Source organism: Callithrix jacchus, chromosome 13 (genome assembly GCF_049354715.1).
Source record: "Callithrix jacchus isolate 240 chromosome 13, calJac240_pri, whole genome shotgun sequence".
Lineage (NCBI taxonomy): Eukaryota > Metazoa > Chordata > Mammalia > Primates > Cebidae > Callithrix > Callithrix jacchus.
In genome coordinates, this window is record NC_133514.1 from 115,323,064 (window position 1) to 115,346,831 (window position 23,768).

Below are 23,768 nucleotides of genomic sequence, written 5' to 3' on the forward strand. Positions count from 1 at the left end.
TCCCAAAGTGCTGGGATTACAGGCGTGAGTCACTGCATCCGGCTGTGAAATAACTTTTTAAAACTAAGTTTTCCACATAATTCTTGTGGTCAATTAAAAAATGAATGACTATGGCACACAGAAACCATTTGAAGCTATTTAGGTCTAACTCTCTCGATTTCAATTTGCTTCACCTTCAAGAACTTTCTTCACAGCTGCATTTCCTTTTAATATTTCTGTCATTTACATTTGATCTAACACAGATTAGTTCATGAGAGGTCTCAACCACTTTGAGAATCTTCAGATGCACTGCAAACTATGGGCACTTGAACCTGGATTGTACACATATGTAGAGAATATTTCTTCCATTCTGAGTGAATTCTTAGATCACCTGCCATTCATAAAGGGATCCTCTATTGTGACCAAGACCTCACCTGCATTCTTCATCTCCGTCATACCTCTGGAAATCTGACCAATTATGTATCCCTCTTTCTCTTCCATTTTCAATTTATCGTTCTCTACAGAATATTCATTTTAGAATTAAATATGTGCAATCTGCCCATTTAAAAGGGGAACAAAACACCCACCTCTGCTATGCCAATGGAAGTGCTCATTAGTTACTAACAAACTTTTAATTGCTCCATGTAACAGATGAATTTCTGTTTTTACTTATTTTTATTGCTGCAACTGGCACTTTGACTACTCTCTGCTTCTCAAGCCCTCATGCACTCTGGGTGCCGTGGCATCCCACACCTGACTCTCCTGCCTCATTCCCTAGCTTCTCCTACTCAGTCCATTACCTTTTCCCCATACTCTGTCCATCTCTTAAACGTTATTTTCCAGAAATCTATTCTACATCTTATTTTCTCTCATTTTAGACCGGGACACCAGGTTGCCACAGGCATTCCAATGGAACGATACTACAATATAATGATGCCTGGGGCCTGTTTAAGGCCAATTAAATCAGAATTCCTGGGGAAAGGGCCAGGCATCTGCGTTTTTTTTAAAGAGTTGAAAAATAGTGCTCCAAATACTCTCTTCGAATAGTTTTACTCATAGGAACAGCCTCAAAACCAATCTCTATGACCTATACATATACATTTTCAGATCACATCCATCTCTCCTCTCAGCTAGAGCTACATATATCTAATCTTTATATGGAACTAAATTACTTCAGTGGCACCTCATTGTCTATAGCATAATGTCTAAGATTTCATCCAGCAGGCACAGAAGGAATACCAGCTACCCCTGTGTCTGAGACTGCCTCCCTCTTCAGCCTCCCGCTGTCTTTTCCTCAGATTCTGCAGAAGCCATAGGATACTCCATGCAGGTCTTCAACCACAGCATATCTCTGAACTTTCTCACATGCTACTTTATGCAGAGAATGATGTCTTCCTGGACGTTCTTCAAAAGTGAAGGTGAGCATCTCTTCTTCCCTGTATTCTTCTCTTTGGCTTCTCTGTTCCAACTACTTTGTGCTAATCCTGGGGCCCTTTAGATTGTTTAAGGAAATGGGCATAGTCCCCAGAGCATACGGGCAAGTCCTGTGAGGAGAGTAGCAAGTTCCTTTTCTATCAGTCATACAAGGAATTTGCACTTCCAGACCTTAGGTTTCTGAGTTATCCTTTTAATAGCATAGCTTATTTATTGTTTTACCTTCTTACAGTGTGATTTATCTTTGCTGAAAGTCCAACTTCAAGTACAAAGCGGGTGGGGGAAGATCTATGGCCCAATAATTACCAAAAAGTAATCATTTCCAAATAGAAATTCTTAAAATTAGGTAAAAAGAAAGCTTGCTTCTTCTTTGAAAATCTATCAAATAAAAGTGTCCCTGATTTGTATGTAGTAGAAAATGAATATATCTTTTTCATTAAGATAGTTTTGCCTGTGCATATATGTGTGTTTGGCGGGGGGGTAGGTGCTTCCAAGTTTTAGCCCATTAGGTATTAACAGTTAAAATACTGAAAATTCCCACCACCAGATGATATGCTTCCACATTTTAAAATTTGTACTTAAGGGAGAGGTGTTGGCCTGGCGCCATGGTTCACGTCTGTAATCGCAGCACTTTCGGAGGCCAAGACGGGTGGATCACTTGAGGTCAGGAGTTCCAGACCAGCCTGGCTAACACTGCAAAACCCCATCTCTATCAAAAATACAAAAATTAGCTGGGCGTGGTGGTGTGCACCTGCAATCTCAGCTACTTGGGAGGTTGAGGCAGAAGAATTGCTGGAACTCAGGAGGCAGAGGTTGCAGTGAGCCGAAATCATGCCACTGCCCTCCAGCCCAGGTGACAGAAAGTGACTCTGTCTCAAAAAAATAAAATAAAAGAGAGAGGTGTTTACAAGGTCAGTGTAAATGGGAAATGTTCAAAGAGACGTCTCTTTTCAACGCCATTTATCTTTCATGTTGGAAAAGAAGTCATGAAAGAAATTGTCATAATTTACAACCCTGACCTTGACTTTAAAATGAGATGTCACTTTTTAACACAAATAAGGTAACTCTCTTTCAGACTGCTATTTAGAAAATGTAATTATAGATTCCTCTTTGACATTAATATGATTTTTGCACTTTATAATATTAAAGAGAAAGTGACATACAGGTTATTCTAATAATTGTTGAACTAAACATTTTACTGGTTTCTCAAACTGTAATACTGTGCCAGCCGTGCATCCATTCTACTGCATTAGAACTCTACATCAATTAAATCAACCGCAAAATAAACTCTTCAGTTGTTCATTTGTTTTTATTTCACAGACTTTGCTTGTTCATAACTCATTACTAAGATTTCAATAATTAGCCTGATTCCAAATTTTACAGTTATTTGCCTCACTCAGAGATATTTTTACGCATGATCTCCAAATCAATTTTGTAATGTCTATATGCATATTCTTCATCCAAAGTATAGAGATGGCCAGGTTTTGGCTTAGTGTTCTCTTAACTCTGGCACGCTCTCCACTTACCTTCTATGATGTAGATGCATTCCCGGTCAGGGGGGTACTTGCTGGGATAGTTGGGAGAGGTAAAGATACCTCCCTCTGCATGCTTTGTCCAGGTTCCACACTGCATTGACTTCTGTGTTTCTGAGGTGGTTTGCTTTTCTGTTAAATACAAGAAAAATATTTTAAAAAGAACCGTCATCCAATTTTCTATAATACTAAAAATAGAGAGGACATTCTTATAATATCCATTAGTAGATTAATTTTTAAATGTTGTTTTAGCCAAACCAATCAATTATACACATTATAACAGGTTCAGATATTCTAGAATATTAAATGTAGGAGGAAAATAGGAAAACACAAAATAATTTGAGGTCTTCCAATAGCATTTTTCTAAGTAGACACACCTGTTCCTTTCTTGGTTGCCCCAGACAAATGGAGGATGATTAAACTTGCTACAACTGAAACAGAAAAGAAAAATTAGAGATAAAACACACAGCAATGCTCAAATTCCATAAAAACGTAACACAATTTCAAGATGAAATACTATCAAAGCAGATTAATTGTATCATTGTTAACTGTTAGAAGTTGATTCAGAACTCGCATAAACTGATTTGAAATGTACAAATCAGGAAACCTTGGGACTCCCTTAAAAAGTAACACAAGTTAAGAAGGGATGAGACCCAAATTCCTAAGACAAAAACATCCCTTACTCTAAAAGCAACATGACAATTTACTCTTGTCACACACATTACAGTGGGACTTCAGGAGTCCCACTGTATCCAAACTACCCTTAGGGAATGGCTCTGCTAGCATCTCTGAAGGAAGAGAGGGGCCAGAAGGCAAAAAGGAGGAAAAGGAGAGGCAAGCGATGAGAAAGGCTCCATGACTGTTCCTGACACACTGCAGTGTGGCTGTATTTTAGAAAATAAATACTTAGACAAATCCTACAGGCTGTGGGGGAGGGGAGCAAGCAAGAAGCAGATTAAGGGGGATTGTGGGCATTAAGCAGCATTATTAGACTGTTGCCTACAAAAATGTTTTGAACCTCCAAGTAACCCCGTCCTCAGTCCTCAGCACTTTCTAAGCTGGGAAATTAATCTCTCCTAACCTTAACTTTAATTTAATACCAAATCAATCTATAGAGATAGACTATTAATTTGAGATAGGTGATTTCCAAAAGCACTATTTCGAGGCAGGTTTCCAGTGTCAGAGACTCTGATCTGTAACTTAACGGTAAAGCTGCAGTGCCATTATAATCCAAACTTGTTTTACTTCCATATTCTTGACCTAATCAACATTTTTACAAGATGAAGAGCTAGCAAAATATTAAGTATTCTAGTCTTCATAATTTGATTTTTCTTCTATTTTATTTTTCTTATTTATTTTGTTGTCCAATGACATAAAAGGTCTGCTTTCATACTATCACTTAAAATGAAATGGAGGGGAGAGCATAATTCACAAATATGTCCTCAATTAAAGCTCACCATAGAGGCTTATACATCTATACTTAAACATTATTCTAAGAAAGGTATCTAAGTGTTAATATCAATATTTTAGAAATTATCAACTGTGTATCACTTTATGCTCTAGCCAGGTCATTTGCATTTTAGATTAAGACACTGGCTGCTGTGGTTACTGTGTTTCCACGGGGGAAAAAAATCAATTTAATTTTCATGATTCTGCTCACACCGAGAACACACAGGTACACATCCTTCAGCATCAGGATGTGTATTTGTTTACTCCGCTCTTCCTGTTTTGCTGAAATCGCATTATGGACCATGTACTGTGTTTAATTCATCAGCAAAGCCCTCTCTTAACTGCGTGGCCCGCGATCCACTCTCTCATCTTTGCTTAGTAATGTCAGATTTCCACCACACATTTTCCTATGCTGCCTTTTACTCGATGACTCGTCATACTATTTTCCTCTTATTCCTTCCCATCTCGACACTGCCCGCGTTACCACACACCCAGAAAGCGACGCTAGCGGTCTCCTAGGCAGAAAGTGGTGGACGCTGACCCTCGCCCTTCCCTCTGCGCTGGCTTCAGGTGCGTCTCCCGCTACCTCCGGGACCAGGGGTCCCCCAGCTCCGGGAGCCCCAGGAAGAGGAAGATTCCTCTACCCTCACTAGGTATCCCCGCTCCCACCCGCTTTCCACCTGCGCCCTCGCCAGGGCCAGTCTCTGCTGCACGCACGTGTCCATCCCCGAATTGCGCGCTATTCTCAGCCCCCGGGGGGTTCCTGCGCACGGAGAACCCGTTCACCCCGGCAGGTTCTTGGACCCGGCGACGGCTGACCGCGCGCCGCCCCCAAGCCAGGGTCCACGATGCTGCAATACAGAAAGTTTACGTCGGCCCCGACCCGCGCGGGACTGCGGGGTCCGCCGGAGCGCGGCGCAGAGGCTTCTCCTGCGCGTTTGGCCGCGGGAAAGGGGCGGGCAGGAGGGCTGGCTCCGGAGCGCACGGGCGCGGCGGTCAGGGTACTCACTGTGAAGCACGCTGCGCCCATGGATCATGTCTGTGCGTTACACCAGAGGCTCCGGGCTCCACTAATTCCATTTAGAGACAGGAAGACTTCCAGTGGCGGGGGGAGGACGGGTCGAGAGGTGTTAAAGACGCCAAGCGAGAGCGAAATACAAGGGGGCCGAGGGGGAGACCGAGAGGAAGGGGGAGCTCCGAGCCCACGCTGCAGCCAGATCCGGATGAGTCCGTCCTCCGCCCCGGGCGGGCTCTCGCTCTCGCCGGCCCTCAATGCCGCGCAGCCAGCAGCATCCCCACCGTGACGCTCGCATCACACCCGGGCGCCGGCCGCCACCATCCGTGCCGCCGCCGCCAGGACCCTCCTCCCGGGCATCGTCGCCACCGCGGGGTCGGGAGGACGCGGCGCGCGGGAGGCGGCGGGCGCGGGGCGAGCCCCGGGACGCCCCAAGCCGGGGCCGGGGCCGGGCAGCGGGCGCAGCGAGTAGGGGGGCCAGTCCAGACCGACGGCAGCGACGGAGCGGGCGGCGGCGGGGAGGGCTCAGTCCCCAGTCTCAGACGCGCCGCGCAGCAGGTCGGAGCAGCCTCCCCGGGAGGACGTCCAGCGGCAGCGCTCCTCGCTCCAGCCCTTGGGGATCTTCCGCTGAGGCATTGAAGGCAGGAGGAAGGGGTCCGTCATCGGCTCGCCGGGCTGCGCGCCACCTCTGCGATCTTGCGGAAAGAGGAGCGGGCGGGTGGGCGTCTGGGAGGCGGGCTGGAGGGCGGCGCAGGGGAGTCGGGGTGGCCGGGCGGGGAGGGGGAGGTTGGGCGGGGAAGGGAGGGAGGAGGAAGGAGCCGGTAGAGAGCAGAGTTACCAAGTGGGTGCCTTAGTCAAGGCTTGGGGGTCCGAGACCCTCCCCCAAGCCCAGAGCCCGGGTCGGATCGGAAGGCTGCGCGCGGCCGGCGCCCCGGGGCTGGTGCGCGGCGGAATGGGGCCGCGGTGGCGGCGGCAAGGACATCCCCGCCGCGCGGACCTGGGGGATGGGCGGGAAGGGGGTGAGGACCCGGCTGGGACCGGCGGCTCGGCTCGCCGGGGCGCGGGAGGAGGATGCAGCCGCAAATCCCGAGGCGGATCCCCGAGCCGGACGAAAGGCATGGAAGCGGGAGGGGCCATCGTGTGAAAATCCCTTGTGGGATTTGGTGTTTCACTTTTTAAAGGTTATACCTTGCGGGCTCTCTTACTTCCACCCCTCGTTTTCCATCGGCTTAAAGGAACCGGGCGCCCCCTCGCCCTGTCTCCCCGGGGCGAATGCTTCCCCGCAGAATCCGCGCTCAGCGTGGGAGAAAAGGCAGGGGCGCGCCCCAGGAAAAGGCGGCGGTAAAAGTTTCGCTGCGGAGCACTGGGCCCAGTGCCAAGTTCCCCCCACCAAATTGCTCCCGCAAAGGCTCGGGCTTCTTGCAATGGACCCCCCCGCCCACCTCGAGTTGTAATTGACTCCCGACCTCGAGATGTTTAAAACCACCCCACGGCACACATGGTCACCCCGTCACCCCAGGCCACTTCCTCTGCAGGGCCACGCGGCGCATTAAAGTCTGGGAGACACGAGTCGCGGGCAAACAGCACCGGAAGAGCCCAGGCTTGTAACATGCTAATCAATAAATACCAAATAACGGCCACCGCGAGGCAGCGCAGCGAAGGGCTGGAGCGCGGAGGTGCGGGGGAGTCCCTCCCTGGGACCCGCAATGGCACCTCCTCCCCTTCCCGGCTCCGTCCCGCCCTCCCTCCGTGGCATCTGCGGACGCGGCCCGCGCAGACCACAGCCCAGCCCGCGGGACCCGAGACTACGGAGGCCTCCAGCCCTGCCACCTGCACCCGCGCCGCAGCTGGGGCTCTGGTTAGGCAGTGTGGCGGCGAAGAAGCCGGAGTAGGAAGATCTAATGGCGGATTGTGGGGGGTGGTCAGCAGCAGATGCTGAGCTGTGAAGACTGAAGTGGCCCCAAAAGGCCGTGGAAAGGAGAAAGGGCAATGAGAGGAGTCCGGGGAGCGCTCGAGGCTGGGGCCCTGCCTCCCAGCTCTGGCCCGGCCTCTGCTTTCCGGCACCTGCTGCTGCGGCGCCCACGTGCGCGCAGGGCTGCGCGGGGCGTGGAATGCTCACCGCGGTCCTGCCCACGCCTAGCGCAGCGCCTGGGAGCGGGTGGAGTTCTGTCAGTAAGTTGGGGTGAGGGACGATGAGGCGACCTCGCGAAGTCTGGCAGGGATTCAGAGACTCAGACGCAGCCCCCAAGGCTCCTACTACCACATCAGGCTTCTGGTTCCTCGATTTCCAGGGTGGGGTAAAGTGACCAAGCAGAGGGGAATGTGTGCTCTTGTGTGCGTGCGCGCGCGCAAATACGAGCGCGCGTTTTGTGCATCCATTTAATGAAAGGTGGGTAATGGGGCAGGCAGGGAGTGAAGCGAGATGGAGAGCTAAAGAGAAAGAGGTGAGAGAAGGGGGAAGATAGGGACCGGGTAAGAGAGAGAGAAAGGGGAAGCGGGGTAAGAGAGAGAAGGGAGAGATGAAGAATGGAAAGAGATGGGAGAGCATGGAAAGAAAGAAGGGAGCGATGAAGAATGGAGAGAGGAAAGGGAAAAGAGGAGGGGAGAGAGAAAAGAGAGACAGGAGAGATAGAGGGGACTGAAGAGAGTGGGAGGGAAGACGGAGAGCGAAGGAAGGGCAGAAGAGACTGGGAGAGGGTAGGGGGCTTCAAAGCTGCACGGATCTGCAGGGGCCTAGTCCAGCAGAGCTGACGGCAAATGAGAGGAGCTGCAAGCTTGAGCAAAGGGAGAGAGGTGAGAGGATGGAGGGAGACCGGTGAGTATCCGCCCACGCACGCACCTACTTATAAAAGGATCTAGGGGAAACACGCAGAAGATCCCGCGGGAGTCCTGTGACCCACGTGAGGTACTCGTGCCAGCGCGTGGTGGGAGGTGGTGGGCAGTGGTGGGCGTGGAGTTGTGGAAGAAATTCTCCAGCCTTAAGGAAGCAAAAGAGTTCAAAGACCAGTAAGGTCACTTAACAGAGGAATACGCAGATGACAGAGAATGTCTGGAAAACGCTTTTTGGGATCCCGGTCATCTATGAAGGAGAGAGTAGAGATCTTCAAAAAGGACCAGTCAGAAGAGTTGACCGTTGAATACTGGAATCTTTCGTACGGTTGGATGGCAATTTCTTCACATCCAAAATATGAGTTATTCGTGAAAATGATGAAGTTCTGCAGTGACAGTGGCAGCATTTAAAATAATGTATGGAAAATTACTGCATTTCTCAATCACAGCTTGAATGTAGAGAAAAGAAAACTTGGTTTTACCATAAATATTCCTACTCACCTACCCTCTTCTGTTCTCTTTGCCCGGGTGAGTTTTCCAGGACACAGCTTTTGTAACCTGCCAAGGAAGTGTACCCTTGACTATCTTTCTATCTTGCTAGAAGGATAGTTCTTTTTTCAGGAGACAGGAAATTAGGAAGGAAATCTTAGGGAAGGTGAAATGGTCCTAACCTTTTGTCCTTACCGGTATATCTTGCATAAACAGTGATATCTATCTTTCTCTCTCTGTCTCTCTCTCTCTCTCAATATCTCTCTCTCTCTCTCTCTCTCTCTCTCTCTCTCTCTCTCTCTCTCTCTCTCTCTCTGAATCAAAGGCTGTAGCACAGTGACTGGATCATAGCTCACTACAGCCTCCACTTCCTGGGCTCAACTGAGCCTCCCACCTCAGCCTCTGGAGTAGGTGGGACTACAGGTACAGGCCACCATGCCTGGCTAATTTTTTATATTTTTTAGAGAGGGGGTCTTGCCATGTTACCCAGGCTGTTCCTCCAACCCCTGGCCTCAAGAGATCCTCTGACCTCCCACTGATCTTTAGTGACCAGTGCTCTCTTGGGCAATGCGTGGGGCTGAGGCATTACATTTTGCTGAAATCTCAGTGCTGAGGGAGTGAGTGTGCACATCCTGGACACAGGACAGGACAGAGGCCTGGCCGGCTCTCATGCTCTGATAACCAACCAAGAGACTGGGCCACCACAGATGCTGAGGCCCTCTCTGCACCCTCCTACTCCTCCCAGGCTGCAGGTGCAACATTTTTATTGATGATTCCATTCATCTTTCTTCATACACATCCACACAAGCTTTTCACCATCAATCACATCCTGTTTGCTTGGCAAGCTGCCTTCCCATTTTTGAGTTCCAGAATCCACATTTGCTGAGTAATGCTACCTCCCTAATAGGGACCCATAAGATTTTTCTTTCTGAGGAAAACCAATGTATGGGAAAAGTTCACTTTCTCCAAGAAAATGTTGTGCACACATATGGTCAAATTACAAGATGTGGTTATTTTGAAAGGGAGCGCATGTAAACTGATAGCTTTTGTGAGTTGAGTGCGCCATCCTGGAAGACGCTGCTTTGTCACAGGTCCCCAAGGTTAGCATTGAAATAGTGACTACTATAGAAGATGGTGCACAATTAAAGCCACTTCAGCCCCATGAAGTTGTCATTAGTTAGTTTAGTTTAGAAGCGTTCACTGATCCTAACAATGAAAGATAAGAAAGACTACCAAAATCCAAAAAGAACTGGTGTAGGATACTTGCCCCTCCAATTCAAATGCACATAGTATTTGTCTACATACATGCAGTTTTCTGTAGAAAAAAAATAAAGCTACAGGTCTACCGGGGCTGCTTCATTAATTAATCTGCAGTACTGGCATCATCTCAAAAGCTGTCTTTCTATCTCTAAAAGAGGTGATGCTACCAACAATGACTCAATAAAATAGTGCTTCTGATACATTCCATAGTATAATAATTTTTTTTATTTTTACCTATTTACGTGGTTATGAAGTGCAAAGGCTTTTGCACTTAACAACATACGTCATAATATTTGTTTATCAAAAACTTAAATAATTTGCTAGTAAATATAGGAATGTTTTTTAAAAAACTATCTGCTATACTCTAACATGAACCTGGTTTTAAGTAATATTGAATAAGCTCTTTCAACCATCTATAGCTGTATCTTAATGCAGTATAAAGTCATCATGAAATAGAAAAAAAACGGCCGGGCGCAGTGGCTCAAGCCTATAATCCCAGCACTTTGGGAGGCCGAGGCGGGTGGACGCAAGGTCAAGAGATCGAGACCATCCTGGTCAACACGGTGAAACCCTGTCTCTATTAAAAATACAAAAAATTAGCTGGGCGTTATGGCGCGCGCCTGTAATCCCAGCTACTCGGGAGGCTGAGGCAGGAGAATTGCCTGAACCCGGGAGGCGGAGGTTGCGGTGAGCCGAGATCGCGCCATTGCACTCCAGCCTGGGTAACAAGAGCGAAACTCCGTCTCAAAAAAAAAAAAAAAAAAAATGTCTGAAATCTTACATTTAAACTGAGCAGGATATTTTATGATCACCACTGGGGAAAAATAAAATACAGTTTCGTTAGAAGTACAAATATATTGTATTCCTAGACAGCACAAGAATATTGGCCTCCTGTGGGTGAGAACTTTCATAGCACTTCGTTAGCCGGTTACTTGATAGCACTTTCAGATACATAAACCATTGATCCATATCAAAATTTCAGAAAAAAAGTTATTTTCATTTTGATTGATATTTACTTGGCAGTGGCTTCTAAAAATAATACCAGTTTTAATATGATTAATTATAAGCTCATATTCTATAAATCAACATAAACTTCACGAACATTAGGAAGATATACCCCAAGATTAAAAAGTGTAAAGGCACTGTGCGGAAGCTGCTATATATATTGCTACTTTCTGAAAATGTATAGTAATATTAAATAAATATATATATGTATATATATAAAGTTGCCATATATATATATATATATATATATACTTTTTTTTTTTTGGAGTCGTTCTCTGTCACTCAGGCTGGAGTGCAGTGGTGCCATCTCAGCTCACTGCAACCTCCGCCTTCCTAGTTCCAGCGATTCTCCTGCCTCTGCCTCCCAAGTAGCTGAGATTACAGGCAGGTACCATCATGCCCAGTTAATTTTTGTATTTTTAGTAGAGATGGGATTTCACCATGTTGGTCAGGCTGCTCTCGAATTCCTGACCTTGTGATCCAGCCACCTCAACCTTCCACAGTGCTGAGATTATAGGCGTGAGCCACCGCATCCGGCCAATTTCTGATGTATTTATCTAGAAAATATATGCTGTATATACTGGGCTATCTGCAGTTCATGACTCCTGCCATAATCGCATTCCCTTCTAAAATGATGCTTTCAAATAGAGTAAAAAGGAAGCGAAGGTTGTTGGAAGTGACAGGAAGCAGAAGCATCTCAAGGATAGCCCATAGCTGTCCCAGCACAGTCCACTGAGCCAGGTAGGCCTTTGTCAAAGAAACCGACAGGGAAACAAATGGAAAATAACTGTTAAGTATGTCTGTGTACAAATTTAAACATTCTTTTTTGAAAACATATTTATCTTTATATTTTCTTGGAGACTGTAGGATGGGAGCTGTGCTTTGGTATTAGGAGAACTAGATATTATCACCGGGTCAGGGTATGAGAACTGAATTAATATCTCAGTTAAAATCAGAGAGAACTAAGTTAAATGATTTCAATTCGTAACTGGAAAGTGCAATAGAGTTCTTTTGATCCCAATTATAAACAGATGCTTTTGAGTTATTTGTGCTATTTGGTCTAATTCTGCATAATCTCTCCTTCCCTTAAAAATTCTGATTGGCCCGCAATTGACTGACTTCCCTAAATATCAGCAGTCTCTTAAATGAGAATAAGCAATTGGTAATTCACCACAATCTCCACCACCCTTAACTACTCCTTGACACTAAGTAGGAAATATCTGGCTGGGCGCAGTGGTTCACATCTGTAATCCCAGCATCTTGGGAGGCCAAAGTGGGGTGATCATCTGAGGTCAGGAGTTTGGGACCAGCCTGGCCAACATGGTGAAACCCTATCTCTACTAAAAACACAAAAATTAGCTGGGTGTGGTGGTGCACACCTGTAGTCCCAACTACTTGGAGGGCTGAGGGAGGCAAATTGCTTAAACTGGGGAGGCAGAGGTTGTAATGAGCCAAGATCATGGCACTGCACTCCAGCATGGGCGACAGAGCAAGACTCTGTATCAAAAAATGAAATATCCATACTACCTTCTATTTCATTTGCAGTAACATGAAATTTTGCATCACTGTCAATGCTAGTAAGGCAGATACCAGTTTTTACTAATTAGGACACAGGATAAAGTTATGATTTGTTAGGTCTTACTTGCACTGCCTCTGTATGTTCTTTGCTTGGCAATCCTTGATCTTATCCTTTCTTACCAGCTCTTAAATGGAGAAAATGGGGCCAAAAGAAGTGGAGTGATTTCTGTAGTGCCACCTTTTCAGTAACTGCATAACTGATAGAATCCACTATCTGCTACCTTACTAGGGGTGGGGAACTGTTAGGTTGTTTGACCTGAATTCAAAGGAAGGCCCTCATTCTTTCTGCTTGTTGCCAGTCGCTGACTTCTAGCCAGAGTGTGAGTGTCTCGGGGCCACTAACAAATGTAATAAGCTCAATGAGGGTTGATCTCAAAAGGAAAAGAAAAAAATAAATATAAAAAGGGGCAATTGTCAGGGGGAAGTAAAGCAAATTCATTGTAGGGAACTGCATAGGGATCAGAAATCCCATGGGATGCAGAAGGTAAAATTGAATGAGAGCAGAGATTACCCATTTATTGTAAAGTCTTACTGGGATCACATACATTTGTAGACACACATGCAATATAAGAAGAGACCAGATGGATAGAAAGGGAATATAATATCCTAGCTGAATAATAATTTGACCTCCTAGAAAAGCAACAGTTCCTTAATACGATTTTTACAATGTTAAAACATGATGTGTAGAAGTTATGAACATTTAAGTCAAGAACATTTTGAATACCAGGTCTGTTAATTAGTAGGTGTGTCATAATTACATTAATTTTCTTAGCCTGTGTGCTGTCCTCTGTGAGACAGGAAGAATGACACATAGGGCTATTTAAGGCTTTAAATGGGAAGACATCAGAAGCACTGGGCGCAGTGGTAGCATGCATAAATAAATAGCTCTTTTTTGTTAACAGGATCAATACTGCCCATTATTGTGAATGGCAGCATATGGAAGCAGGGCCATGCAAGTGTCGGTAGATGGCTAATATCCATATCTATACCTGTGCCCAGAGCTATGCAGGTACCTGCACCTACTGCAATATGTTGAACCCAGGAGGCGGAGGTTGCAGTGAGCCAAGATCTACAGCTATATGTGTATTTATGTATATATGTATATCTGCCACATAAAGCCATATGTCTTTTATAGTTTAATTTAGTAATGCTGATGGAAACCTAAATCAAGAAATCTTCATATGCGTCAAAGCTAAGCTCAATAACTAATACCAAAAATATGAAAATCTCTGTAGGAAACAGAAGATTCATGTCTGTGGTGGAGAAAACTGGAGAAGGCTGGGGGCTGTAAGTGGGGACGCTCTGCGGGATAGTTCTGCCATAATGTCATCCAGAGTCAGAAGGGCAAAGTAACAACAAAAAAAGGAAAAGGAATATTTCAAGTTAATAATACTTCATAATATAATTATAAAATGCCATAAGATCTCAAACCAAAAACAGGTAAAGAGGACTAAGTAGAATATTTTGAAGAAAAAACACACCACTAGAATCAAGACAATAACATTTAGTAAAATTGAAAACAAACAGAAAAGTTCTTAAAGATCATGGAAAGAAAGAACGTGGTAGTAACAGCAACAAACAGATTAATTCAGAAAAGGGCAAGAATTAGATTGACAGCAATCTTCTGGAAAGTGACACTGGGTTACAAAAGTGTCCGTGGAATTGTACTGTTAGAGTGCTAAAGAAAAACTTTTTGAACCTAATATTTATTTATATTCCTGTAAACTGTTGCTTAAATTTTAAAAGAAAGATACATCAACACACTCAATTTAAAAATAAGACTTAGATGATGTATTATGGCAAGAACAATGGTGACTTCAGGAGGATATTACAATATGGAAGGAAAGATGAGTAAAGTCTTAGGCAAATTCGTTGTCTAAATAATTGATACATATTGTGAGGGGTAAAAAGAGAAGAACAGAGAGAGATGTGTTGTAAATTTCTTGTCTTGCTTGGATAAAAAAACATAGATATTCAATATCACTAGATGTTGGAAAAGAGTGTTAGCATAACTGTATGTAAGTAAGTTAGGTAGCTACGATAAGAATAAAACAGAATATAACATGTTCATGTTGGCTAAGGAAAACTTAACCTATCCAATGGAAGATGCCAGTAAAGAAAAACAAAACAAAACGAAAAAACAAATGAAGCAAGAAAGCAACATAAGGCGGGGCGCGGTGGCTCACGCCTGTAATCCCAGCACTTTGGGAGACAGATGCGAGAGGATCACAAGGTCAAGAGATCGAGACCATCCTGGCTAACACGGTGAAACCCCGTCTTACTAAAAATACAAAAATTTGCTGGGCATGATGGTGCATACCTGTAGTCCCAGCTACTCAGGAGGCTGAGGCAGAATTGCTTAAACCCCAGAGGCGGAGGTTGCACTCAGCTGATATTGCACCACTGCACTCCAGCCTGGCCGACAGAATGAGACTCCTTCTCAAAAGTGTGCTAGAAATCATGAAAAAATGATAGAAATAATCATAAATCTATATGGGATAAATGTATCAGTGAGAAGAGAAATGTTTCTGATTAGATATCAACTAAAATCAAATTCATCAACATGTCTGCAAAGGCACATTTAACACAATTTATATACACATTGAGAATATGTGACTCCAAAAAGATATTCAAGTCTAGCAAGTATACCGGGATGACAATTCTATACTAGGCAGAAAGCATCAAAGCAAAACAATTATAAGCAAATAATGTCATTGTGTAGTGTTAGAAAAAAAAGTCAAGTTAATATAGTTGTTCCAAATACATATGCAGCTAAAATTTAGCCTCAAACTGTTTTCTAGAATGAAAAATAACAAACATCATGTTAAATAATAGTTGTAGTTGGAAAACTTTAACACAATCCTCTCAGAAACTGACTGATTAAAACAGATTTTAAAATTAGCAAATATTAAGAATATATGAATAAAATCTGTTTATTTTATTTAGATAAGTAGGAATTTAATTTTAACAAAAATAAACTCCCATAAAACATTTATTTAAAATAAGCATTTCTTGGCAAAAAGAATATAAATTCAAAGAGTTAACATACCGATTATAGCCTATGAGATATAAGAATATAACAAACGGATATCCAAAGTACAGCCTAATGTCACATGCCTGAAAATTAAATAATGCTTACAACAATAATACAGTTATGTAATACATGGTTCTTAGATCAAATTGAAATGATGAAAGTATACTATGTATAGCTTAATGATAAGTATATAACAACGCATATCTAAATGTGTGATCAACAGATGTCTAAATCCACAGCCTGTTGTAAAGTAACATTTAGAAGAAAACTTTCAGTTTTTAATACAACAGCATAAAATACTTGGTACAGAACAACACAGTAAACTAAAGAAAAAGGAAAAATACATATAGAAAATACTAGAAATCAATTAAGCAGACAAGAATCAGAATACTTATTAAAAGTAAATTCGAGTTATTTGAAAAAATTAGCCAGATAAACCTCTATCAAGATGATCAGGAGCAGTAAAAAAATAGAAGGCCTGATAGACTGGATTGGAAAAATGTGGCACATATACACCATGGAATATTATGCAGCAATCAGAAATGATGAGTTCGTGTCGTTTGTAGGGACATGGATGAATCTGGAGAACATCATCCTCAGCAAACTGACGCAAGAACAGAAAATGAAACACCGCATATTCTCACTCATAGGTGGGTGACGAAAAATGAGAACACATGGACACAGAAAGGGGAGTACTAAACACTGGGGTCTATTGGGGGGAAAAGGGGAGGGCCAGTGGGAGGGGGAGGTGGGGAGGGATAGCCTGGGGAGAAATGCCAAATGTGGGTGAAGGGGAGAAGCAAAGCAAAGCACACTGCCATGTGCGTACCTACGCAACTGTCTTTCATGCTCTGCTCATGTACCCCAAAACCTAAAATCCAATAAAAAATTTAAAAAAAAAAATAGAAGGCCTATCCACAACATAAAGAATGAAATGCAGAGAAAACAGAGATAAAAGCAAAGTAGAGACTATGAGCAAGTGCATGTAAACCAATGTGAAAATTATCATGGAATGGATACAATTATTTTTGTTTAGAGTATAAAGTGCAAACATTCTGAAGGCAAAAACAATTTATTGATATATCTATAGCCATAAATACATGGAATTGCTGAGTCTGCTCAGTACCTCTCACTCCACCCAAATAAACAGCTCAACGAATGATTGCAGGCTGACTGAATGGATGAATACACAAATGAATGAGTCCCTGGACAAAAAAGGTATTGTGACTAAAGTCTATGATACGTTGTACCTCTAAGGACGTGATAATCCACTTTGCATACAAGGTGTTCCAGGAGATTTTCTAAAAAGAGGAAAAACTATAAAACTAATTTCAAGAAGCCCATGTAGCCTTGGCATCAAAATGAGATGCACTAAACTCTGGTGATTATTCCCAGCATTGTTCTCCTCCTGGACCTATATCAAGGTCCACTGACCCACTCTCCAATGGCCTGCAACTACATGTATTTTCAAAGGGCTTCTTCTGACTGCTGGAGCCCACTTTGCTCAGCCTCACAGCAGGAAGAAGGACCAACAACCTTCAAACAATGACTGCCAGGTTTTGTCTCCCTCACCCATCACGTGCAGTCATGAAGTGCAGGCTGGCAGGGTGATGGACTAGTTTTGCACTGTCGTGATGTTCTTGATACAAACAGTTACATGGCTGTCTTCCTATCCTGGTCTCAGTTCCCAACACTCTACCAGTATATTCTGGAACAACCTACAAAATAACTATACTTACATTCTTATCCCGGGATTTTTGTCATTGTTGTTTTTGTTTTGTTTTCTTGGGAAAGGCTATTGGTACCCAAAGTGTTCCCAGGATGGAGATTCCCTGGCTGGATTCTGGATGTGGACCACTCGCTGCCTGTATACAACAGGCATTCCACTGACAGGGATTATTGGAAGAGCAGTACCTCTGGCATGTTATTCCATCACCACTGTTAAGGCTTTTGCCTGTGGAAAACTGGGATAGAAAATAGAACAGTGTGCCCTGGTTTATGTCTTATCTCTAGTGTTTCTATATTAAAGTCGGACTCTGATAGGGAAGAAGTAGGACGTGAAGACCTGTGGTGGAGACTCCAGGGTGGCTGTGCTTGAGAATGTTGAACACTCAGATTCCCCTAAGCCCCTTGGATCAGCAAGTGTCCCAGCTACACCTGCTAGAGAACAGCAGCCTCCCCTTCTCTCAAACCCTGCAATTCCCCACCCTAAGGCAAAAGCCATATAGGATAATATATACTTGCTCTCCTCAAGATCTGACCTCATCTCCCTTCATTGATTCTAAACCAATTACGCGGTTCAAGTCTCAGCATGTCCTCACTGGGGAAATCTGTTACTGTTCAGGGAAAAATAGAGATTATTAGAAGAACCTAAGAATGGATCTTGAGGGTGCTATGTGCCTTCAAAACCAGCATCTCCAGCAGATTCACTGAGAGCCATTATTTTCTTGAAGTTTCAAGGTGACTTTCCAGTAGTTTAATAATAGTTTATTATTAGTGCTTATGTACTTCGGGTGTCCTTGCCAAATTCAATCCTGAGTCACAAGCAAGTTTCCCAACATCAAAAATATCTTACTGATATCTATATTTTGTCCCCACCATTCCTGTATCCCAGCCTGGTAACTGCCTTTATATCCAGGTTTTGTTATTAGTGGTAATTTTGTTACTATCAAGTTGAGTTGAGAAATAAGAAAATAGAGCTAGGCATACTTTCTCACAGTGAGCACATAGTTTATTATTTTCACACACAGTTTTCTCCTTCTGCCCCACAAAACAATCTTATTTTCAAAGTTGAATGAGGCACTCCTCATGAAATTTAGATAGCTAGCATGGCAATTCCACATGAAACCTTGTATACAATCTGAAAATTTGTCTCAACTTTAAACTTGAGAAAAAATATTTGTAACATATTTCAGCTGTAAAAGTCTACAGCACATGTTAGAGAAGTCTCTCAAGAGTTCTGGGTGATGATCAAATTAATGCCAAACGTATTATTTGTGGAAATATGTGTCATAACACTCACCTTAGTGAGGAGATATTTATCTTCTGTTATTTTGGTTTCTCCTGAATTATTTTTTCAAGTGACAAAGTCATCCAGGGAAAAACAAAGCTCTTACATAAAGGACTTTTTTTTTTTACTTTTATCTTTTCTTTTTAAGAAAATTCTGTGTTGAATACACAGAGAATGAATTTGCAAGAAAATGAGAGGATGTTGGTGATATGATTTGGCTCTATGTCCCCACTTGAATCTCAACTCAGATTGTAAGCCCCATGCCCCTGTAAAGGAAGGATCCTGGTGGGAGGTGATTGGCTCTTGAGATCCATTTCCCCCATCCCGTTCTCTTGATAGTGTGGGAGTTCTCAGGAAATCTGATGATATAAGAGTGGCAGTTTCCCCTGAGCTTTCCTTCCTGCTAGTATGTAAAGTGTGCCTTGCTTCCCCTTTATCTTCCACCATGATTGTAAATTTCCTGAGGCCTCCCCAACAATGCAGAACTGTGAATCAATGAAACCTTTTTTAAAATATATATAAGTTAATCAGTCTCAGATATTCCTTATAGCAGTGTGAAAATGGACTAATACAGTTGGGTTAATTCATGCAGAGTCAGTGTGCTGTACAAAAAAACACCTCATACAGCCACAGAATATGTTTTGCACAACCAAGGATCAACTTAAATTTGAATACTAATAGTACAGATGACTTCATAAAAGGCATTGTTCTCTAATAATTTAGGTCTGTAAAATAAGGAAATGGATTAAATAAATGAAAATATAGATATAAAGATAGATAATTGATTGAGAGATGTATATAGACAAAGAGCTGGTAAATAATCATATGCTGGAATTTAATATCTTATTTTATTTGTCTAGAATTTACTAAGAACCATCCTATCCATGATTTTGAAATAAAGGTTTTTCCTTTACTTAGAAAACTTACGTATTACTTTAAAAGAAATGAAACAGATTCTTACTCTGTCACCTAGGCTAGAGTGCAGTGGTGTGAGCATAGCTCATGTTTTCTGCCTTCCTAGTAGCTAAGACCACAAGCGGTGCATCACCATGCCCGACTTACATTAAAGATAAGATGCATCGTTCTTGTTACCCTTCGGGGTAATGATTTTTTATTATATATTCTTAATATATACCTTTGACTCATATTCTTTTATTTTGGGGACATACGACTCAGGATTCATAACTACATACATATGGATAGAGGTGCATGAAAAGAAAAGCTGCTCTTCTGGAATTCTGAATGCAAAATTAAAGTCACTACAAGTGGAATCTGGAGAAAAAAAAGATGCAATATAATTTTGAAAATCGTTGTTAAAATATAATGAGTCTGTATGTTGCTCAAACAATAAAAAAGTGTGATTTATACTCGATTTATTTGAATAACCTGAAACATCTTGAAAATGTCTTCTGCATCATTTTGGTTTTGTCCTGGTGGAACTCCCATTTATGGAGTGCAAATTGTATACAAAACTGTGCTTCCCTAAGAAAATCCTTTTAATAGAAACACCCAAACTCATTCAACTCCTGCAGTAGTTGTTTAATAAGTCTTTCTATGCTTTACATTCTAGGGAATCTGAAATCATAAAATTTATCAATTCTTCATATAATTGTGATCCTCAGGGTAACTCAGCACAAGTCTGACTGTGCTTCTGAAGTCAGTTCGTTTACTTACTGTTATCCATGTTTAAGTGGAGGGAGAATTTCCAGTTGCTTGATTGCTCTGTGAGATAAGAATTTGTTAACTACTGTCTCAGGTCATCCTTTTAAATAAATCTTAAGAGTACCTCAGAGAAAAATAGGTAGCATGAAATCAGATGTGGTTGTTCTCCGTTGTAGAAAACTTTACTTGATAAAGCTAAGACATATACATTGACACACCAAGAAGCTTACTAAATTTATCAACAAAACATGAGTAAAACATATGAAATAAATAAAAGTCAAACACAGATCAAATAATTTTTCTCATTTAGACTCATCTTGACATAAAATATATGGATCATGATACATCCCATGATGTAACTTAGGGTACGGATCTCAGGGAAACACTTGAATTTAGAAGAGAGTTTATGGGGATGCCAGTTTCCAAGGATCATGATATTTTATTACATGATTTTGTAACTGTCACAAATTTATAAATTTTATAACTAGTAGATATACCTACCCCACTTTAAACATATGTGTACAATTAAAGATAATGAAATAAAACAGGAGGATGTTTTAAGTGATCAGAATAGCTTAATAATCTAACTGAAGTGGGAGAATACAATTCATTTTTGTTTTTGTTTTGTTTGTAGAAAGTGAATTAGGGAGAGAAACAGGAGAAGGAGAGAGAAACAGCTAACTCTCATGCTGAGTGAGAGAATCCAGGAAGATGGAATCCAGGAGAGGAAAGCAGCTTCCACACTGAGTGGAAGGGAATAGAGAGAGCGATGGAGTTTAGGAGGGGAAGACAGGCTTCCACAAGAGAGTGTGGAAAGGGACTCCAGAGAGGAAATCCAGGAGAGAGAAAGATGGCTTCCACCAAGGGAGTGTTCATGGAAGGGGACCCAAACATGGAGTCCTGGGAGAATGCAATTCTTGATAAATTATCCTAAAAAGTACTGGTCTATGCCCTTTTAAAAAATCTTTTGTTTCCATTAAATTATAGATAAATTCATATGTTGGTTTTATTCTAAATTGTAGAATTGTCTAACAGATTTCTGATTAAATAGGCAAGGGATGAATATATTTTTCTGTAACTTTTACTTTTGAAAAATACTGTCTACTCTCAACTTTCAATTAATATTTTGACGAAATATATAATTCTACATTATAATTGTGACATTCTAAAAATCTGACATTTTTCATTGTAGTCCAGATCTTTATTACTAATATTTCTAATACCATGCTGATGCCTCAGTCTCCCAAAGGGCGGGAAGAATGCAATTCCTCAACATCTTTTTTTTTTTTTTTGAGACAGAGTCTAACTCTTGTTGCTCAGGCTGGAGTGCTGTGGCACAATCTCAGATCGCAGCTCACCACAACCTCCGCCTCCTTGGTTCAAGCGATTCCCCTGTCTCAGCCTCCAGAGTAGCTGGGACTGCAGCCCACGCTACCACACCTGGCTGGTATTTTTTGTATTTTAGTAGAGACTGAGTTTCACCATGTTGTGCAGGATGGTCCCGATCTCTTGACCTTGTGATCCTCCCGCCTCAGCCTCCCAAAGTGTTGGGATGACAGGCCTGAGCCACTATACCTGGCCCAACATCTTTTAATCTGAAAACACCTGACTTTTGGGAAGATATGTCTTCAGATTAGTTTATGTTATGAATCTCGTTTTTGTCTATGTGTACTTTAAAAATGTTCTACAATTAGCATATTAATTGTGATGATACAAAGTGAAATGTAATTTAAATAAAAAGAAATCTGTTCATGTATGTCTTTAGCAGTTGCAGGTGTAGCATTCCAACCCCAAAAAAGTGTCAGAAGTTTCTATTTCTCCCCAGCATCTGTTTTGAATAAGAAAAGTATTGGCATAAGCTCTGGGCTTTTAGTATAACCATCATTTTGTCAAAGGAGAGGAGAATAAAATAACTTCGAATAGCATGATGGAAAATATATGGCCATAGAGATGCAGAAATTATTTTTCTAGTTTAAAATTTTAAAGAAGAAAAGTCAATAAAGTATTTTTATAAATTCAAAAATATTTTGCTAATATTACCAACATAAGGGAACACCTATAGACCTAATTTAAAATTTGTTACATCAAGTGAATCAATGAAAGATATTTTCAATTGCTTGAATGAGACAAGTACCTAGTTTGCCTTAGTTTATACATTGAATGTCTACATTGGTAAAAACCAAGCAACAGAAGCTTGTATGAGAAACAGCAATGCAAGGCTGGTTAAGCCTTTGAACCAATCAATGCAGTTTCTCACATTAAAAACAAAATAAAAGGAAAAACATGATTATTTTAACAGAAGCGTAAAAATTACTAAATAAATTTCAAAGGCGTTCCCCAGTAGAAGTAAGCTGGAAGAAAATTAGGAGTAAATTGGGCCTTCCTTAATACAGTAAATATATTAATAATAAAACTGTAATGGTTAGCATTCCTAATGGAAAACAATTGAAATGTTTCTTTGTCCTAGTTCAATATTGGGCTGGAAGTCCAACTAAAGGCAAGCAGAATAAAATGTAAGATTTAGGGAAAGTTAAATCAAACTACCATTATTGGATGACAATATGATTGTGTATATAGAAATTACAAAAGAATTTACCAATGTTGTATGCCAATTAAGAGGAGTCAGTAGGCCAGGCACGGCAGCTCACACCTGTAATCACAGCCTTTTGGGAGACTGAGGCGGGTGGATCATAAGGTCAGGAGTTTACGACCAGCCTGACCAACATAGTGAAATCCCGTCTCTACTAAAAATTAAAATTAAAAAAAAATTAGCTGGAAGTGGTGGTGGGCACCTGTAGTCTCAGCTGCTTAGGACGCTGAGGCAGGAGAATTGCTTGAATCCAGGAAGGGGAGATTGCAGTGAGCGGAGATATGGTCATTGTCATTGCACTCCAGTCTGGATGACACAGCAAGAAACTCTCAAGACAAAAAAAAAAAAAAAAGAAGAAGAAGAAGAAGAGGACGAGGAAGAGGTCAGTAAAACAAGGTCACAAGGTTACTGGCTATAAAAATCAACATTAGAATTCTGTATGTGTATGTATGTTAGCTAGTAACATAATGTTTGCACATACACACATGCACACACACAATAAATGAAGATACAATCTTAATACCATCCCAAATGTAAAATATCTGGGAATGAATCTAACAAAAATATGTAAGGCTTTTACACAGAAAATGATAGAATATTGAGAAAACATGAACATATTTTAAAGTGAAAATATTTAACATTTTCATAGACTAGAAGACAATTTGTGAAAATATTAATTGGAGCCGACAAATTTATATATAGATTCTATGTAATCTTAATGAAAATCTCAACTATTTTGGGACAGTGGCAAGCTGATTTTAAAATTTAAATAGAAGTGTTACAAGCCAGGAATGCTCCAGCTTTTCCTGAAGGAAAAGAAAATGGAGAGTAAATATTTTAACTACCAAGATTATTATAAATCTATATGATTGATACAGTGTGTTTTTAGTTCATGAAGAGAG

At 41.9% G+C, this 23,768-nt stretch overlaps 1 protein-coding gene and 2 long non-coding RNA genes across 8 annotated transcripts in view; 1 reads left to right on the forward strand and 2 right to left on the reverse strand.

The window, feature by feature from the left end:
- The window catches only part of NETO1 (neuropilin and tolloid like 1), a 123,409-nt gene extending 117,308 nt beyond the window's left edge, over positions 1-6,101 (reverse strand). For 2 of the 5 annotated variants that reach the window (XM_008979978.5, XM_002757328.6), the window contains exons 1-3: positions 5,404-6,101; positions 3,323-3,376; positions 2,940-3,077 (exon numbers count right to left, since the gene is read on the reverse strand). In XM_008979978.5, coding sequence (XP_008978226.1) covers positions 2,940-3,077; positions 3,323-3,376; positions 5,404-5,431 — 220 coding nt within the window. In that variant the 5' untranslated portion in view covers positions 5,432-6,101. Of the gene's footprint in view, positions 1-2,939; positions 3,078-3,322; positions 3,377-3,706; positions 3,821-5,111; positions 5,146-5,403 lie in introns of those variants that run through there. The other 3 variants (XM_078347007.1, XM_078347008.1, XM_078347006.1) reach the window with 2 other exon arrangements.
- LOC144578895 (uncharacterized) lies at positions 4,847-22,030 on the forward strand. Of its 2 annotated transcripts, none has more exons than XR_013525373.1 (3): positions 4,847-4,964; positions 16,171-16,254; positions 19,791-22,030. It is a non-coding gene; the product is annotated as an uncharacterized LOC144578895 (long non-coding RNA). The 2 variants fall into 2 exon arrangements; XR_013525374.1 differs by having other exon boundaries at positions 17,399-19,984.
- Positions 5,968-6,560, reverse strand: LOC144578894 (uncharacterized). Its single transcript, XR_013525372.1, has 2 exons — positions 6,248-6,560; positions 5,968-6,104 (listed from the first exon to the last, which is right to left on the reverse strand). It is a non-coding gene; the product is annotated as an uncharacterized LOC144578894 (long non-coding RNA).
- Positions 22,031-23,768: the final 1,738 nt, after the last annotated feature.